At 34.9% G+C, this 20,306-nt stretch overlaps 4 protein-coding genes across 5 annotated transcripts; all 4 read left to right on the top strand.

Moving 5' to 3' along the window:
* LOC109147697 (protein trichome birefringence-like 23) lies at window positions 1-2,972 on the top strand. The gene is made up of 3 exons (XM_019295331.1): window positions 1-490; window positions 1,291-1,577; window positions 1,952-2,972. The coding sequence occupies exons 1-3, from the start codon at window positions 253-255 to the stop codon at window positions 2,759-2,761; spliced, it is 1,335 nt and encodes a 444-aa protein (XP_019150876.1). The 5' UTR covers window positions 1-252; the 3' UTR covers window positions 2,762-2,972.
* Window positions 2,973-8,094: 5,122 nt separating this feature from the next.
* On the top strand, window positions 8,095-9,009 carry LOC109147769 (uncharacterized mitochondrial protein AtMg00810-like). Its single transcript, XM_019295427.1, has 3 exons — window positions 8,095-8,565; window positions 8,647-8,802; window positions 8,848-9,009. The coding sequence occupies exons 1-3, from the start codon at window positions 8,095-8,097 to the stop codon at window positions 9,007-9,009; spliced, it is 789 nt and encodes a 262-aa protein (XP_019150972.1).
* Window positions 9,010-10,329: 1,320 nt separating this feature from the next.
* On the top strand, window positions 10,330-12,522 carry LOC109147973 (high mobility group B protein 6-like). Of its 2 annotated transcripts, none has more exons than XM_019295661.1 (6): window positions 10,330-10,847; window positions 10,930-11,046; window positions 11,149-11,432; window positions 11,505-11,847; window positions 11,921-12,100; window positions 12,213-12,522. In XM_019295661.1, exons 1-6 carry the CDS (start codon window positions 10,389-10,391, stop codon window positions 12,333-12,335), a joined length of 1,506 nt encoding a protein of 501 aa, XP_019151206.1. In that variant the 5' UTR covers window positions 10,330-10,388; the 3' UTR covers window positions 12,336-12,522. The 2 variants fall into 2 exon arrangements, with proteins under 2 accessions (XP_019151206.1, XP_019151207.1); XM_019295662.1 differs by having other exon boundaries at window positions 11,924-12,100.
* A 3,499-nt stretch (window positions 12,523-16,021) lies between these two features.
* Window positions 16,022-19,690, top strand: LOC109147974 (probable GABA transporter 2). The gene is made up of 7 exons (XM_019295663.1): window positions 16,022-16,297; window positions 16,436-16,666; window positions 17,557-17,654; window positions 18,001-18,187; window positions 18,352-18,482; window positions 18,624-18,860; window positions 19,081-19,690. The coding sequence occupies exons 1-7, from the start codon at window positions 16,213-16,215 to the stop codon at window positions 19,468-19,470; spliced, it is 1,359 nt and encodes a 452-aa protein (XP_019151208.1). The 5' UTR covers window positions 16,022-16,212; the 3' UTR covers window positions 19,471-19,690.
* The last annotated feature ends 616 nt before the right edge of the window (window positions 19,691-20,306 follow it).

Below are 20,306 nucleotides of genomic sequence, written 5' to 3' on the forward strand. Positions count from 1 at the left end.
GGATGACTCCTTATTTACTAGTGTCACCTTCCTTCCGAATTTCCGCCAAAATTTGTGCTTACAATTGCCCCACTCTGTACTTGGCTATACATTTACATTTCTCAGGAACCCAAATACATTCTTTTGGACTTTTCATCACAGATTTGGGCTAGGCTACCATGTCTCTCTTAACACAATCCCATCACATATTTCACCCAAAAATTGCATCTTTATGCATCTTCTGTTAGAATTTCAGTGGAGGCGATTAAGAAAATGATGGTGTACTGGAAGTCCTGGTTGCGGTCTCTGAAGAACAAGCAGAGTCTGTTGGTTTTGAAGTTGGGGCTCTCTGTTCTGGTGGTCAGTCTTGCTTTTAGGATACTTTTTTCTGGAACCACTCCGATTCTTCAAATCCCTCAAACTACTCCGATATTTCTTGGTTACTCTTTGCCTTCACCATTGCCTGTTCATCTTCGTTTGCCCCAAACTGTTCATCATGATTTCCCTCAAGGTACTCAATTTTGCTTTTTTGCTTTTTTTGGTGCTTTGAATACTACCTTTCTTGTGATAGATGTTTACTTTGCCCAGCTTTTTCTACATCTATATATAAAGGGGAACTGTGATTTGATGTGTAGTTTGCTTGTTTGTTAGACTGAAAGCACAATAATGATGCATATACAACTTTCAAGTTTTTGTATAAATCTGGAAACTTTGCAATTGAAGAATGGCAAAATGCAAAAAGTAAATAAAGAAAACCAATGCTCTTAATAACTCTCTGTTTAATTTGTTTTTTTGGATTAGTAGTTTAACTTGCCCACAAAGGCGAAATTCCCTGACCCCCAGCCCTTACACCTTGGCCTGACAGTGACAGTATAGTAGAGTAGAGAGGTAAATCAGGGTTACTCATCGATACATTAGGTCGGAGGACCCGTGCCGGGGCCCACACCACACTGCGGTTACCCATGCTCAATCCTATGTCCTTGTCCACGATCTACCACTCAGAACTAACTGAAATTGTTTTTGTGTAATTGTGTGTCTGTTTGTATGACAACTGACACTGTTCATGTGGGAGTGAGAGTAATTAATTAATTATCATTAGGATGTGATTGTAATTATCTTTATATGGTTTTGGTTATGAATGGATTGAAATGAACATGATGAAGATTTGCTACCTGCATTCTTTTACAGACATTGTTTTTGAGGAATTCGTTTGTTTTGAAAAAGAACAGAAAATCGTCATTCTTTTGGGCTACAAGGTTATCCATATTGTCACAAACTGAACCAAATTTGCTTTTTTGGATATGTGTATAGAGAACACAGAGACGTGTGATCTCTTTGTTGGAGATTGGATTCATAATCCAGATGGTCCTTCTTACACTAATGAGACATGCAGTTTCATTGGAGGCCATCAAGATTGTATGAAGAATGGTCGACCAGATACCGAGTTTCTTTACTGGAGATGGAAGCCACGTGATTGCAACCTGCCTCGCTTCAAGCCAAAGAAGTTTCTTGAGTTAATGAGGGACAAAACCTGGGCATTAATCGGTGATTCAATATCCAGGAACCATGTTCAATCCATTCTTTGCATGCTCTCCAAGGTAAAAGCCGTCTGTCTGCTTGCTAGTAATATGATGAAGTAACACGATAACTCACTGAAATGATTCGTTTAAAAGATTTTCCACTTTTTATGTTTTGCATCTTAGTTGATTTGCTTCCATCACATTTTCGAGAGGTAAAGTACTTGACTTGACCCTTAACTGATCTCCACCCAACAATCCCGCTAGCCATTTGACTTGGTCCTTCACCGGCCTCTGCCCAACAAATCATATTGTTGAACCCATGACCTATAGTCTAGGTTTGACTCGAATATTGAAGAATGTGTTACTTCTCAACTAAAAGTCAGGCCGATAGAGTACAGTTATAGTTGGACTACACATTTATATTTTTATAGTAAAGATGTGGATTTTTTCAGGTGGAACAACCTATTGAAGTGTACCATGATGAGGAATACAGATCCAAAAGATGGATCTTCCCTGCTTTCAACTTCACTGTTTCAGTCATTTGGTCCCCATTTCTGGCAGAAGCCGCCATTTTTGAGGACTACAATGGGGTTTCCACGTCTGAAATCGAGCTGCATCTCGACAGGCTTGACAGGAACTGGACTCAGCATTTCGATAGCTTCGACTACATGATGTTTTCCAGCGGCGAATGGTTTGTAAAATCAACAATCTATTTTGAAAACGATACAGCATTGGGCTGCCACAACTGCCCCAAAAGGAACTTGACACAGCTCGGGTTCAACTATGCTTACAGAGAAGTTCTGAGGCACGTCTTCAGCTTCATCATATCATCAAACCACCGGGGGACGATCTTCTTCAGGACTTCCACACCGGATCATTTCGAGAATGGTGAGTGGCATAGCGGAGGGAGCTGCAGAAGAACAGAACCTGCAAAGGAAGGCGAGTTTGAGTTAACCGAGATCAACAAGATTCTGCGCCGCATTGAGCTGCAAGAATTTGAGAAGGTATTGGCTAATGCTGGTGAAAAGGGGGTGAAGCTTAAACTGTTTGATGTGAACCCGCTTTCGCTGTTGAGGCCCGATGGTCATCCCGGTCCTTATAGATTCTTCCAACCATTCGCGAAAGGCAAGAATGAGAGTGTTGGTAATGACTGTTTACATTGGTGTTTGCCTGGGCCAATAGATTCCTGGAATGATTTGCTAATGGAGATGGTTGTCCGTGATGGGGAGGATCAGTTTGCTGCTGCCATTGATGTTTCTTGAAGCTCATTATGCATTTGCCATTGTGGATGACTTCTCTGTTTATATATACTTCTCATCATTCATCAACATAAACTGGTCTTCATATATTATTCATCTTTTCAATCTAACTTCATAGAATGGTAGCATAATATTTTTTGATGGGTCAAGCAAGGCGTACAAATGTTTTTTCTCTTTTTGCTTACTCTAATACTAAATCAAAATTTGTCTATGGGTGGATCTCTTGTATGTTGGTATAGTCAAAGACTATTTGCTTTTAACTAGTTTCTTTATTAGCGTTTTCCTTTTATATATCAAATGGTTTGCGAACCATGTTGTTGATAAACGTGCTAGATCTACACTATTACCACTAGGACTTGAGGAGTGGCTTTCAAGCCCTCCCTCGTGTACAAGGTAGGCCAGCCTTGGCCTAAACCATGACTAGGACGAAGGTACATGGCATCTAATTTTTAGAGGTCCAATTTTTTTAAAAATAATTTATTTATGATTCATTATTTTTATATGGAGTACTTAATAATTTAAATTGGTTTTAGAAGATATAACTAGTTGATAACATTAGTTGATGGTAGAAAAAGTGTTTGGTAAATTAATTGTTAGCTGATAGCTGTTTGGTATAATTTCTTCTCTCAAAAAAGTTAATTGAAAAAGTTGTTTTGAGCAACTTTTTTAATTTTAGCATTTTAGAGTTACAAAAAGTTAATTAACCAAACATTTATATTGATTTTTTAAATAAGTCAAATAATTAATAGTTATCAAATAAGTCAAAATTGACTAATAAACTAACTATTTTACCAAATATAGCTTTTTGACTTCGTGGATTCAAGCAAGCTATTTAGATGATGGACTCTGGTTTAAATGGGTATGAGGTCGAGCTTAAGTGGAGGCGGTGTTGACTCTTTGTGTTTCAATAGGTTGAAAAAGTATAAATGGACACATACTACAATGACATAGAGTCAGTAGCATTCAAAAAATATAGGTATGAGATTGATTCCTTTAAGATATGTGGTTTGGGGTATTATTAAAAGATTTTTGTTTAAAGGGATTTTGCAGTAGTTTAATTCTACAAATTAATATGACGATTAGAATTAGATATTGAGGAGTAACAAATTGCAATATCAAACAAATAAGAAAATACAATACTATCCGTGAATCATTATCATTTATCACCACGCTTATTGTGATGATGTTCAAAGAAAAAAGTTGCATACATTTTCATTTTTGTACTCATTTGTTAATTTGGTGGAAGTAAATGGGTGATATAGTGGCATTAGCAATGAATGCATTCATGATCCATTATTACTGTTTGGACTTCTATGCAGGGACGGAACCAGAAAACTTGAGTTGGGGGACCGGTGTAGTAGAGAAAATTTACAATGTTAGTCGACATTATAATTAATCGCATCATATTATTATAGAGTAAATACCTAAAATGGTCCATAGACTATAGCTAAATTCACAAATTGGTCCTTGACTTTCAATTTCAACCAACTAAGTCCTTAACTTTGCAATTTTGACACGATTTGGTCCTCCATCTATTTGACCGTTTGTTGACTGTGATTTTTGAGGATATATATGTAATTTCATGGTCCACCGTCGGTTTTTTAAGGTTCCGGTTGCATTTCCAGACCGCACTGTTACATTTGAATCCACTGCCGAAAGCAATCTACCAAATGTGGTCGCCTTTCTTCATCCTCCCTTTGGATTCAATGTAGTTGAGTTCGTACTAGAGCGAAGAAGACGGCGTGTTTCTGAACCAGCGCAACATCATCCTGGAGGCCTCCACGTGCTCCGACGAGAGCTGAAGGTTTTTCTGGAGATCGTCGATCACGGTAAACAAACGGTCAAATAGATGGAGGACCAAATCATGTCAAAATTGCAAAGTTAAGGACTTAATTGGTTGAAATTGAAAGTCGAGGACCAATTTGTGAATTTAGCTATAGTCGAGGGACCATTTTGGGTATTTACTCATTATTATATTTACCATACATTATTGTGATTATTATTGATAATGATTTCTAATTATACTATGTGTAATAAAATATGAAATACATAATTATATGAGTACGATCGACATATGTGTCAATCATTACTTTAGAAATTTTTCACATACCACAAAATATAATCTTAATTATAATAAAGTCATATGGTCTTGTGAAAATTAAATGCTGATATTAATGGTTAAATGTTGGTATTAACAACATTTAATTTTCACAAGACCATATGGTGTGTGTGTGTGTGTATATATATATTAATTTATGTTATTTATATTATTAATTATTATTATTATTATTTTCATTAATAATAATAATAATGAAAATAATAATAATAATAATTAATAATATAAATAAAATAAATTTATATATATATATATATATATATATATATATATATATATATATATATATATATATATATATATATATATATATATATATGAATTGTAACTATGTTGAAATTAGGTTATGTATTTTTTTTAATAAATAATATTATTATAATGTTGTCCAATATTCATTCCGTGCATTGCATTGGTAACATACTAGGAGTAGACATACTCAAGATCAAATATGTATACCACTAGCTGCGATTAATAATAGTAACTTTTTGTATCATACTATTTTCAATTATTAAATTAAATATTGTAAATACAATATCATAATTATTTTGTCATATACTTAGTAAAAATGTAATTTTAAACAATTAAATTGTGGTTCATGTTTTCTTCTTCTGTACTTCAAATACCATTATTAAAAATATTTTTTACCTATTCTAACATTACAAACAAATCTTTAATATTTAGTCCGTGCATCGCACGGGACAATACTAGTAATAACAATAACAACAACATTTATTTAAATACTAGTTTTTTACGCGCATTGCGCGATTGGGATAATGCCCAATTTTTTTTTTTAAATAAGTACTTTAAAGTATATTAAGAATTTGCGTATTTAAATAGGTAATTCTTCTCCCAAAGGTTGAGTCCCCAACCCTAAGGGCCCCCCACACTCCGACCCGACAGAGCATTGTGGGAAGTTGTAAATCACGGTGACTCAATGGTTCAGCAGACAGGACCAAATGCCGGTGCGAACAAGGAATCTGCCCACTTTGGACATAATTCCCGCACTGCCGCTGCCGAGGTTCAAACCTTGGTCTCTTCTCCCAAATACTGCCCACTAAACCATTGAGCTAAGCCCGTGCGGGTTAAATAGGTAATTCTAAGTTTACAAATGCAAGATAATATAGTCAAGATTGATTATAATTGTCAATAAAATAATTGTATAGGTATGGTTGAAACCAAATACGGGACATAAGGGAGAACAAATAAAAATTAGGGCATAAAATATTAAATATATACTAATATTGTTTGAGGAGATTTCGACATTAGGATTTGTGGTTAAGTTCTATTAAGACTTTAATATTAGAATTAGATTAATGGTGTAATTATAATTCTATATTAGACGTTAATATTAGAATTAGACTAACGGTGAATTAACGGAAAAGTTAAATGGATAATCATATAATTAAGGATAAATTAGAGAAACTTTAAAAAAAATAAAACCTGAACAATTTGAACTATTCATTTGATTTAATAATTTGGCGGTCATTTTTTCTACCCAATGTTAATAATTAAATAAATTCGTCGGTCAAATCCGCTAATATAATCCGCTAACTGCGGATTGTCAAACAAGGACATTGCAAGATAGTTCTCACTTCAATTTGTTGTGTGATTTGAATACTCTCTTTGTCACAAAATCTCTCAAGTAGTTAATATAGTTGGTTTTATTAATTATATTTTTTTTTAATTTTTTCATGGTATTAATAAAATACTTGGTAAATAAATATATAACATTATTTTGTATTATAACTTTGATATTTAATTAGAAAAATAGTGCACAAAAAAGATAATAGACAATGTAGTGAATATAATCAATTGATGAATTTGAATGTAAAAATTTTTACATTTGAGAAAAATAAAGACAATATAACTAATGAAAATATTTCTCTTAATTAATTTATTGATAATGAATAATTTTTTTTCACTGAATTAAGACATTGTAAGGACAATGTAGCGAATATAATCAATTAATAAATTTGAATATAAAGAATTTTTATATTGTAGAAAAATAAAGACAATATAACTAATACAATTATTTCTCTTATTTAATTTATTGATAATGAATAATTTTTTTTTTGAATAAAGGCATTGTGGACACATAATTCTAAATTAAAGAAAAGCATATCTATAATTTTTTGTTGTAGCTACTAAATTATTATTTATATAATTTAATAAGAGTAAAATAGAGTACTAATTATGTCAATTTTTGATTGGGATGAGGTTCGAACCTAAGACCTTTTTTTTTATTGAAATCAATGAGTAAGTTAACGGTGAATTATCGGTAATTCTTAAAATTTTAACGGAATTAGTAACGGTGTGTGGGTATTTTAGGAAATTTTAGTGTAAAATTTAAATCTTATCCATCTTTTAATCAATCTGAGCCATTCATTTGATTAAAATTTGTGACTGCCATTTTTTTTTACCCATTATAGGCCTAACTCTCTTGGGCTCTTATTAGTATAGTAGATAAATTCTCACTTAACATTAAATAAAAAAATTTTGTCAATTATTTTGTCACCAAATATTTTCATAATTAACTTATATTCATTTTACTGGTTAACTAAATATTTCAAAATTTAAGAGATAAAGACAAAAATCAAGACGAATTAAATAATCAATATTAATTTGTGTCAATTTCAAAACTAATCATTTAAACTAGCAAATGTACATCTTAAAAATGTAAATAAATGATTAAAACACACAATAAATCACTAATTAGTTAATCAACATATATAACTAATAAAACCAAAGCATATATCTCAAATTTGGAGATTTTTTAAATTAAAATGTATACTTGATGTCATTTATTATTAAAATCTTGATAAAAGAAATAAGATAATAAAGAAAAATGGTCACTTTAATTATTTGATTGATTTCTTTTTATTTAATGAATTTTGACATTTAATATATATTTTGAGTTCATTTAATATCAACATAATAGATTATTTAAAAAAAAAAATTAAAGGGGGACCAAAAGTGTATTTTATTCTCACTATATCAATATATACATACATATTTACAAAAAAAAAAATTAAGGTGAGAGTAGGGGTGGGGGTGGGGGGCCAGGGCCCCCTAACCCCAAAGGTAGTTCTGTCCCTGCTTATATGTTAGTCGTCTATTAGGACTCTAGTTATGTGTCCTCTATATTATTTTTGTACCTGACTGTTATGATTTACATCAGATATTCTAGCCTCATCTGGTACTCTGTTATGGAGACAAAGTGATGAGCAGAAGACAAACTGGTGGTAGGAGGAGGAGGGGTGGCAGCCACCGTAGGAACAGTCCGGTTGTAAAACCTACAATAGTTCGGCTTCTTTTGTCATTGGCTGTGTTGCGGGGTTGGTCAGTTCGGCTGTTGGACATCCACAATGCATTCTTGAATGATGATTTGGCTGAGACTGTGTATATGCGCCAGCCACCCGGTTATGAGGACAAAACGTTGCCTAATCATGTGTGCTTATTGCAATGCTCGTTGTATGGGCTTAAGCAGGCACCTCGTGCTTGGTTCACGCGGTTGCATAATTTTCTGGTAACGGTTGGCTTTACTCCATCTAAGACTGATGTGTCTTTGTTTATTTATTCTCACAGTGGTGTTCAACTCTATTTTTTTGTGTATATGGATGACATCTTAGTCATGAGTTCTGATCTGGTTCGTGTAGCCGACCTTGTGGCTAAAATGGCGTTAGAGTTCAAGGTTCAGGATATGGGTGCTCTGTCCTTCTTTCTCGGCATTTAGACTGTTCCGTTGTCTAATGGGATGCTTCTGTCCCAACAGCGGTACATGAAGGACATTCTTAAGCGAGCTGGCATAGTTGACTGCAAGCCAATCTCTACTCCTGTTTCTCTTGTTCGGTCTGATGATGCTACTCTGGTTCCTTTTGCTGACCCTACTCATTATCGCAGTTTAGGCGGGGCTCTCCAATATCTTACGGTAACTTGGCCTGACTTATCTTTTGCTGTTAATAAATTGTGTCAGCATATGCATGCGCCTACTACTGCGGACTGGAGCATGTTGAAGCGTGTGTTGCGTTATGTGAAAGGCACTCTGGGTTTTGGTCTTCGTATTCAGAAATCTATGTCTGTTGATATTCATGCCTTCTCTGATTCGGATTGGGCTGGCAATCCAGATGATCAATAATCAACGAGCTGTTTTGCAGTGTTTTTGGGCAGCAACATGATTTTGTGGACGTGTAGGAAACATCGTACAATTGCTCGATCTTCTACTGAGGCTAAGTACAAGGCATTAGCTGATGTCTCTGTATAGGTCACTTTGGCTTGTTTCTCTTCTGCGGGAAATTGGTCTGCCGCAGGTGTCTCCGCCCAAGCTTTGGTGTGACAATCTAGGTGCTACATATCTTTGTGCCAATCCCGTGTTTCATGCCAGGACCAAGCACATTGAGATCGACTATCATTTTGTTCGTGACAAGGTCTCGAAGAAGGAGCTGCTGGTTCACTTTATTTCCACAAAGGACCAGTTAGCTGATATTTTTACTAAGGCTTTGCCTTCTATTCGTTTTTGTTTCTTGAGAGACAAGCTCAATGTTGCTAGCAACCCTGTGCTTGAGGGGGAGTGTTAGGACTTATATGTTAGTCGTCTATTAGGACTCTAGTTATGTGTCCTCTATATTATTCTTGTACCTGACTCTGTTATGATTTACATCAGATATTCTAGCCTCATCATTACCCTATAGAGAATTTTTCACTTTTCTTTTCCCACCAAAATGTTAAATCCCCGACCCTAAATGCCTCCACACTACGACTCGAAAAGTATTTGAGATGATATAAATTATAGTAACTCAACGGTATATTAGACAAGGCCCAATGTTACTGCGCACAAGGAATTTATCCACTTTGAGTATAATCCCCAATCCTCACACTGCCGATGCCGAGTTTCAAACTTTAGTCTCTTTCGGTCTTTTTCAAATACTATCTAATCAACCAGTGAGCTAAGTCTGTATGGACGAATTTTTCACTTTTTGAACCCACGATTATTGAACAATTTTCACATTTGGTTCTAACTTTTAATTTTTCACATTTGATGCAAGATTTTTAAAACTTTTTCGTGTTTAGTCTATTTGACCTAATTTTTTTTGTCATCACTCATCAATAACCAAATTAAATCATGCGCTATATAAGTTATTTATACTAAAAGACAGTTTCTATGTCAATCAAGATATTAAATTACATAGCGCATAATTTAATTTGGTCATTCATGATTAGAAATTAAGTTGAAGAAATTGGATGTGACAAGGTTTTTATTTAAAAAATGAATAATAAGAGGACCAAATGTAAAAATTGGTAAATAGTAACCTTTTGTTGGATAATAATAATGTTCCGTTTTATTTGAAGACATTCCCATTTGATGCAATCTGCAACGGTTACATTTATTTGAATTTCAAAAATTTAACCGTTACGCTCCTTTTAAAATATATAAGCCCCTCGGCCCTCCCTGTTTGTGAAGAAACGAAAATCACTGCAACTAGCCGTTTCTCATTTCAAACTCCCTTTTTCCCAGCCATGGCCGCCATTGCAGAAATGCCCAATCCCATCCCTGCGAAGAAAGCGAGATCCAGAAAACCACTGAAGCAGAAAAACGCTTCATCAAGCGAGGCCAATGTCTTGGCCGCCGCTGCCTCCCAATCCCCAGACGTTCCCCTCCCGGTAGAAGAGTCCGCTGGGAAAGAGAACCATGAGAGTCTATCTCAGAATCAGAAGAAATCCAAGAGAGGAGGAGGGGGCTCGAAGGCGAAAAAGCAGTCCGAGGAGTCGTCTTCGTTCGAGAAGGAACTCCAGGAAATGCAGGACAGGCTCCAGAGACTGAAGATTGAGAAGGAACAGACGGAGGAACTGTTGAAGGCCAGGGAGGAAATGCTGAAGCAGAAAGAGGAAGAGCTTGAAATCCGCGGCAAAGAACAGGAGAAGCTTCAATTGGAACTCAAGAAATTGCAGAAGATGAAAGAATTCAAACCCACTCTCGTACGTTTCTTGATTCTTCACCTAAAACGTGATATAGAAATAATCTTTATAATTGTTCATTAATCTTGATAACTTTCTCCAGAACTTGCCAATTCTGAAATCCCTGGAAGAGAAAGAACAAGGGAAGAAAGGCAAGAATCCCGGAACGAAAAGGCCGGCAACACCTTATCTGTTATGGTGCAAAGACCAGTGGAATGAGGTAATTCGATCAATTCATGCTCCAAAATTATATATCTATATACACAATCTCCATGGATATTTTCTGAGAATTTAAAAATGGCGAAATTGATGATGGGTTTAGGTAAAGAAAGCGAACCCAGATGCGGAGTTCAAGGAGATAACAAATCAGCTTGGGGCAAAATGGAAGACGCTCACCCCGGAAGACAAGAAGCCGTACGAGGAAAAGTACATGGCCGAGAAAGAAGAATACTTGAAGGTTGTCGGAAATGAGAAGCGTGAACAAGAAGCAATGAGGCTCTTGGAGGAGGAGCACAAGCAGAAGACCGCCATGGAATTGCTCGACCAATTCATCCAGTTTCAGCAAGAAACAACAGCCAATGAAAACAACAACAAGAAGAAGAAAAAGTAAACCCCCCCTTCCCTTTCAAGATCTTCTGTATATATGTCCCAAAATTGATCTCATTTTGTTGTATACAGGAAGGAGAAAGATCCATTGAAACCAAAGCAACCATTGTCGGCTTTTTTCGTGTTCACGAATCAGAGGCGCGCTGCTTTGCTTGCTGAGAACAAGAATGTGAAAGAGGTGGCAAAGATCACAGGTGAAGAATGGAAGAACATGAGTGATGACCAGAAAGCACCCTATGAAGAAATTGCAGCAAAGAACAAGGAACAGTATGTTCAAGAAATGGAGGTTTACAGAAAGATGAAGGAGGAGGAAGCTGCCAGCCACAAGAAGGAAGAGGAGGATATGATCAAGCTCAAGAAGCAGGAAGCTATGCAATTGCTAAAGAAGAAGGAGAAGACAGAAAATCTCATTAAGGTATGTAGTTTTCTCTGCTGGTTTACAGCTTTGATTTTGAGGTGCAAAATGATTAAAACATTTTGCAATGCAGAAAACAAAAGAGAATCAAAGAAAGAAACAGAAGGAAGAGAAGAATGTAGATCCCAACAGGCAAAAGAAGCCAGCTTCCTCGTTCATTCTGTTCAGCAAAGAGGAAAGGAAGAAGATAGTGGAAGAGAAGCCTGGAACCAACAATACAACAGTTAATGCTCTCATTTCTCTCAAATGGAAGGTATAAAATGATTCCAACTCTTTTTTATTTTTTAATTTGTTATAAACTATGGGAAACTATGTGCAAGTTCGACCTCTAGAACGATGTAGCATTATGATTGGTTTTGTTGCAGGAGCTGAGTGAAGAAGAGAAACAAGTTTGGAACAGCAAAGCTGCTGAGGCCATGGAGGCATACAAGAAGGAATTGGAGGAATACAATAAATCTGCAGCAGAGTGTCAGAACAGCAAGAAATGAACAATTTCAGCCCCCAATGTTCAATTTGTTTGTGTTGAACATCTCTTTCTCATTTGTAGTTGTAATGTGCTTATTTGACTTGACTTTTAGTTTTTTTTTTTTTTTTTTTTTGACTTGACTTTTAGTTAGTTGTACTAGTAACGGAAGAATTAATTCTCTTTGAAATGTGAAAAACATTTCATATTTATTGCTCCTTACCTACCAAATTCATCAACCCAAGTTAATAATATTAATCAAGTAAAATAAAAATTGACATGATTAATAATTGGCATCATATTAATCAAGTAAAATACCAAATTGGCATTTGTGGACTTGTGGCATTATAAAAAGATTTGTCTTGTAATTGTTTCCGAAAAGGTTGAACCTACAACCTGCTAACCCCACGCCTAGTTTGGCAGAGTACTTGGAAAGATTTAATCATGGTAACTTAGCTAAACACATAAGCTATACATTTGCTTATTGTTCATTGTTACTGGTGAGACTCGATTCCGAGTCATTGTTTCCAAACTTAACGTCTGAACTATTCATGCTTTGAGTTAATGGTTATGGACTTATTCATAAATTAAATGTTTAAAATAATTTTAGAAACCATAATTCTTTATCAAAAATTAAGTGTGTACCTTGAATTTTTATTTCTTGCACTATCTAGGGACAGAAATACTTGTTTTAATTTTTGTGTCTTTATTTCAAGATTACTTCCACTATATTACGTTGTCTTGTGTCTCTGTATTTCTGCCAATAATAGAAATGACGCCGATTCCAATTCATCTTGCATCTAAATATCTAATCTATTGATATATTTTTTTTTTTTTTGAGAATAACATAACTTCATCTATTGATATTTGTTAGAAACTTAAATTCATTGTCGTGTTTGTGTGCATAAAACACCAGAGAGGAAATTTTGAGGGCTTACGAAAATGAAAAATAAGAAAATATAAGATAAACGTTACGAAATATGAAAGACATGTACGAATAAAAATAATAATAATAAAAAAGTTTTCGTAAGGTTTTTGGCTATATATCCCTGGAGTACTATGAGTAAGTCCTAACATATTTAAATTTTTTATATCAATTAATTCCAATTTACACGCTAAGTTTGTACAAGGGGCCATGGGAAGAAATATATTTTAAATGTTGAAAGTTGAAACAGTTACCTATTTAAAAATTTTTGAGATCATAATTTGAGGGGAAAATTTGAAAAGATAGTTAAGATAAATTATGTTTGGACAAGAATATTGAAGAGCTATAGACTTTTGAACTAACAAATCTTTTTTTTCTTTTTCCCTATCATCAAACTTTAAATTTTAAATTTATTTTGTATTAGTTAATCAGTTGAACTGTGGATGTAAACATATATGATTCTATGTATTTGAGAATAATAATAAATAAGTAAAATCTAATGTAGTTACGGTTGTACTTCCTTCATCCAGACTTAAGCCCATAAGCTGTCCTTCTCATGCAAGAGCCTCCAACCTATTTTTGCTTAAAAAGCAAAGATTCATGGCTTCCATTTTTTGGATACCTAAGCCACCATGGGACTTATTCTTCGTAATTAAATCACATCTCACTAGATGACACCTTCTTCCACCTTCATTACTACTCCACAGGAAGTCCCGGATGAGCCTCTCAATAGCAAGACATACTCCGACGGACAATAAGACTGTCTCCATGGAATTGATTTAACGCATATTGAGCCAATACCTGTCTACCAGAGGGACAGAGTTTTGGACTTCCATCTCGCAAGTTTTACTTTTAATCTTCTTAAGATGCTATCAAAGGACTCTGAATTCAGTCTTCCATGGATCGAAACATTTTTATAAATTTGATATTTATATTTTAAGATAAGAGATAACTAACATATAACTTTAATATATAATATGTATATTATTATTATTATTATTATTATTATTATTATTATTATTATTATCATTATTATTATTATTATTATTATTGAAGAAGAAGAAGATAAAAAAATATATGGTGGATGCATGTGTATAGTAACAACAGTGGAAAAGATAACAAAAGTTATAACGGCAGGGATATGTTTATCTAAAATATTGTATAATACAACTTTTATAGTATAATGTATAAAAAAAAAAAAAAAAAACTTAACAAAAAAAATAAATATAAATGAAAAGTATAACATTTATTCACAATTATTATGTTTTTAGATTGTTGAGTTTATTTTTGTATCAATGATAATTGAGTGAATTCTTAACTTAAATATTTTTGTTTAAATTTATTCGAACACCCCCTCCTCATCCACAAAGTCAAACAAACCCACCTCCCCAACCGTTATAATTTGTTTTGAAAGAAATAAATTCATTTTTCCCTATAAAAATAATATCTATAAATAAATTGTGGTGCACATTTATGATGAGGACTAGCTATTTTTTATTTGTTGGTTTCACACTTTCACATTCACCATAATGATTTGTCTATAAACGTGTAATGATAACATTTTTGCCATTTAACTTTTCTTTTTCCCCGTTAATAAAACCCTACTCGATCTCAATATAGGAAGAATTTAAGAGAGTGATTTTTTTTTTTAATAAAAGATTAAAAATTTGTTTCAATTCTAATTTTATGTTTATGGTTTATGTAATATTAATAAAATATTTTTAAAATTATCAACAATATTAATGTGGATCATACTAAATGCAATGAAGTACTATTGGAAATTATTATTAATAGTACTATAGTACCTAATAATATATATAATTGTACAAATATTATCCGGACTGATATATAATATAGATATTTTTTGGAAATATTATATGTATTATAGAAATTTTTTGAAATACTATAAAGGGATAAAAATGACTGACTAATAGATAATTTTATGTGAGAAATTTAAGCGTACTCAAGGAGCCAAGTTGTTATATTGGTCTGGGTGTTGCTCTGGGCAAATTATGCTGTGCATCCGTATGCACCATATATGCACCATGTATGGTGCATATGGATGCAAAAACGACGTCGTTTTATTAAAAATGCGCATCTCACTTAAAAAAAATTCAGTTTCGATTCCTAGCAACAACATTATATTGTGTATAATTTAAACTATATATCCAGAATCAATGAACTAAAATTCCAGAATCGATGAACTAAAATTCCAGAATGAATGAACTAAAATTTCAAAATTTATGAACTAAGATTCCAGAATCTATGAACTAAAATTTCAGAATGAATGAACAACATAATGCTGTTGAGGAGAATCGATACTGATTTTTTTTTTTAAAGTTGGATGCGCGTTTTTAATAAAACAACGTCGTTTTTGCATCCGTATGCACGGATGCACAACATAACTATTGGCAAATTATTGTGTAGATTATGGTGCATACAATGCTATATGAATCATAATAAAAATTATATATTTTAATATACTAAAAGTATTTTGGTGCATACGGATGCACAACATGACTATTGGCAAATTATTGTGTAGACTATGGTGCATACAATGCTATATGAATATAATAAAAATTATATATTTTAATATACTAAAAGTATTTTATTTAATAGTATGATTTGATTACTGCTAAATTGTTGGCTAGTGTCTGCTCCACCGTGGCATCAATATCAATATGAAATTATTATATATATAAATTTACTAAACTGACCCCAGCATACAACTACCAACTACGTATGAGCTTCGATATTTATAGTTTATATTATATATATATATGTAAGAATGACGTTCAGCTGTCATCTTCTATTCTTCTTCTTCCCATAACTGCCAATAAACGTCTCTGTAGAGTCTTATCGACGCATCCGCCTCCGCCTTTCCGTCCACTCTTCTTCTTCTTCTTAACTGCTTATACGGAGTGAAATCGAATAGCGCGTATAAGTTTGTATTTGTACTGATCAACAGGGCGCGTTTATGGCGGAGCCTCCTCGGAGCGACGCGTTTCTGGAAGAGCGCCGTGATAACGACGCCGGAGCGGTGTTCGTGCTGGAATCCAAAGGTATTGTTATTTTTATCGGTCTTCTTTTGTTTTAATACCTGTTAGTATGTAACTATGTATTAGTATGTATATCGTTTTCCCCCATTTTTTTTTTTTTTTTTGATTCCCAAACGTGACGGGAATTGTGTTGGAGAACAGGGGAATGGTGGCACGCTGGATTTCACCTGACGACGGCGATAGTGGGGCCCTCTATACTGACTCTGCCTTACGCGTTCCGGGGGCTGGGTTGGGGCCTGGGGTTCCTCTGCCTCACCGCCATGGGAGTGGTGACCTTCTACTCCTACTATCTCATGTCTCTGGTGCTTGAACACTGTGAGAAGTCCGGCCGTCGCCACATCCGCTTCCGCGAGCTCGCCGCCGACGTTTTAGGTGCGTAGTACTAAAGTGCATTCATTAATTCCTACTTTCAATGGCTCATGGGAGCTCCTTTTACCGCTTTTAACTACTACACAGAGACTCGTTTTTCCACCATTTTGGGTAACATAGTTTGATCGCTGCGAAAAAGGTAAATTCTATGTGGTAATGAGCTAAACATGTGAATTACAAACTGTTCGATCTCAATGCTTGATTATTTGGTTGTATAACTGGGGTGAACATTAACCATTTAATCACATCTCTATGGTAATTCGATGGTAGGATGCTGAATTCGCACTCCTATGAAAATGTTCTTTTGGGGGCTGAAAAGGAAGACTTTGTGTTGAGGATGGCATTGGACATTTTGAAAGGCTCATCAGTGTGAAAGCATTAAATCCATGGCGGATATAATAAGCTTACTAGCTGGCAGCCGCATATCCTATTGGGGATAATTCCTGGTTCACATGTAACTATAGGAAAAAGATCTAAAAGATATTTGATCACCCTCTTGTGGGGTAGCTCCTTGTGGACACTTGATTCACCCTCCACAATCCTTTCGGGTTGGAGTGAGGCCTTAAGGGCGAGACAAGTCACCCGATTCACCCTCCACAATCTTGTCGGGCTGGGTTGTGAGGCCCTTGGGGCGAGGAAAGATATTTAGATTGAATTTGTGGTCCCATGGTTCCATCCATTTCATACTTAACAACTCCATATTTGTAATTAGAAAAGCAAGTCTTTACAAATCTTTATTTTTTTCCCCTTTTTATATCCTTTAACATTAGTTACTTTAGACCTTAGAAAAATAGTCATTTTAACAGTGATGCTGGTAGGTTGGTAGCAATGAGCTCTTTTTGGTATAGAGAAGGTAGTTTATTATGGCAGCTTGCTGATCTGTTTTCTTGCAGGTTCTGGATGGATGTTTTATTTTGTAATATTCATTCAAACAGCCATTAACACTGGAATTAGCATAGGAGCAATTTTGCTTGCTGGAGAATGCATCCAGGTATACAGTGTAGTCTCTTTATAGGATATTACTGACTTTATGCTCTTAATGGAGACCTTTTAAGTGATTACCATGGGTTACTTTGTCCATATATAGTTTCTCAAAAGTAGTTCTACAGGAAATACTCAAGCACAATGGAACATTTTGTAGCTATATTGATTTGAAAGCCCTGTTATATAGTGATTTTAGTATAAATATTTAAACTGGTCCTTTGTTCAGATTATATGATGGAACACAGCATACCAATTGCCAAGTAGATAAATGAAGCATTCTGTAGCTCTTTATTCTGTAACTATATAATATTGATTCTAAAGGCAGTCTTTTGTTTTGTATTTGGTGGTACAAGATCATGTACTCGAACCTTTCACCCCATGGGTCGTTGAAGTTGTATGACTTCATAGCAATAGTAACGGGAGTCCAGATAGTTCTCTCGCAGTTTCCATCCTTCCACTCCCTCAGGCATATCAACCTGGTTTCCCTATTCCTGAGTTTGGGCTACACTTTCCTTGTAGTTGGTGCTTGCATTCGTGCTGGTAAATCCTTTGCAGTAATTGTCATTACAATCATGTCCTAATTCTACCAAATTTACCTGCATTTCGTGTCTGAATGTTTGACAAGATAGAAGAATGATAGAAATGACTTATTCATCAATATTTGATAGTTCTGATATGATCTAAGCATTTCCACTGTAATGCAGGAATGTCCAAAAATGCACCTTCAAGAGACTACTCATTAGAAACGTCGGAGTTGTCTCGAGTGTTCAGTGCATTCACTTCCATATCCATTATAGCTGCCATTTTTGGAAATGGTATTCTGCCTGAAATACAGGTCACCTCTTTTACTCCTAACTGAACTTCACTAAATCAAATACTACTGTTTAAGCCTGTAATTCTTGCATATTGATTTTCTTCACATATAAGAAGCATTTTTTTTTTTTGGTATCTTATAAGATTCGCTTAATTAATCCAGGCAACTCTTGCTCCACCAGTAACAGGAAAGATGGTGAAAGGGCTCACAATGTGTTACTCTGTGATTCTTGTCACCTTCTATTCTGCTGCGGTGTCTGGATATTGGGCATTTGGAAACAAGTCCAATTCAAACATCCTCAAGAGCTTAATGCCAGATGATGGACCTTCATTGGCTCCAACATGGGTATTAGGTCTTGGGGTTATGTTTGTTCTTCTTCAGCTCTTCGCTATTGCCCTGGTAAGTCTCATACATATATATCCATTCAAAACATACAGTTAGTTCCATTTTCGAGACTTTGGGTGCTACTGGTCTTTGCCCAACAATCCCCCAACCACCTTACCACGGGGTGCTAGACTTTGGCCTTTACTGGCCACCGCCCAAAAACAAGTTATCATCATCATCACTATCATCATCAATATAAGGTAATTAATTTGAGATATATATGATGATGATGCAGGTGTATTCTCAGGTGGCCTATGAAATAATGGAAACAAAATCTGCAGATGTGAACAAAGGGATGTTCTCTAAGAGAAACTTAATTCCGAGGATAATTCTCCGGTCACTGTACATGGCACTGTGTGGGTTTTTTGCAGCTATGTTACCATTCTTTGGGGACATCAATGGCGTAGTTGGAGCAATTGGGTTCATCCCTCTGGATTTCATTCTCCCAATGCTCCTCTACAACATGACTTTCAAACCCTCCAAGTCATCCCTAACCTTCTGGATTAACAACTTAATCATTATAGTGTTCACAGGTGCAGGACTTCTGGGCGCATTCTCTTCTATAAGGAAGTTGATCCTTGATGCCAATAAATTCAAGCTGTTCAGTAGTGACGTTGTGGACTGACAACATTGTTGTATAAATTTGTCTCTATAAATAGAAATGAATGCTCTGATCTTAGCTAGCTAGCTAAGCTAGCTTGTGCTTCATGTAATGTAATACTTAGCTCTAAACAGTTTGAATGTATAGACGTATAGTATACTACAAAGAAATGAGAAGAAAATGGACGGTGCATGGTGTAGAGAGTTTTGAGGTGAATACACGCAATCATGCAAAAATTGTGGAGGAGTTCACGTGTAGAACAATTGACTCCTTCAATTGTTGAATCAATTTAAGCCACATATTATATTCTCAACAATTTCCACATTAGATTAAATTTAACATGAAATCAATCACGTCAACAATTGACTAAATTTAAGCATTGTTTAAACTTTTAGTAATATTAATAGGTAGAGGCTTAGTATTTATTAGATTCTCTAATAGAACCTTATGCACAACTACTAACGTCGCGGATGAAATGGTATATGACAACAATGTTGATACGGTTAACTACCCTATGTATGCAAAGTGTATCGTGTATGTATATATTGAGAGTGTACATAAAATGTATGAATGATAGAGTAATCAAGAGAAGTAGCTTAACGTGATCTTTTTCTTTTTCCTTTTTAAATAATAAATAAATCTCTTATTCATTGATGTTCTTGTATCTTTAGGGAGGGTTCTAGTCTCTAGAGAGAGAGAGTGTGTAGTGGAGGAGAGGGGAAGGAACCTCTAACATGAAGGGCTAATGCCCTTTATATAGGCTCAAGCACTGACGGGCTTGACTTTGACCCGTGGACCACTGGACCATGACCCGAACTGTTTGACCGGTAAATTATTGTGTGTACCATGGTCCACACAAT

This window comes from Ipomoea nil, unplaced genomic scaffold (genome assembly GCF_001879475.1).
Source record: "Ipomoea nil cultivar Tokyo-kokei standard unplaced genomic scaffold, Asagao_1.1 scaffold2036, whole genome shotgun sequence".
Taxonomy (NCBI): Eukaryota; Viridiplantae; Streptophyta; class Magnoliopsida; order Solanales; family Convolvulaceae; genus Ipomoea; species Ipomoea nil.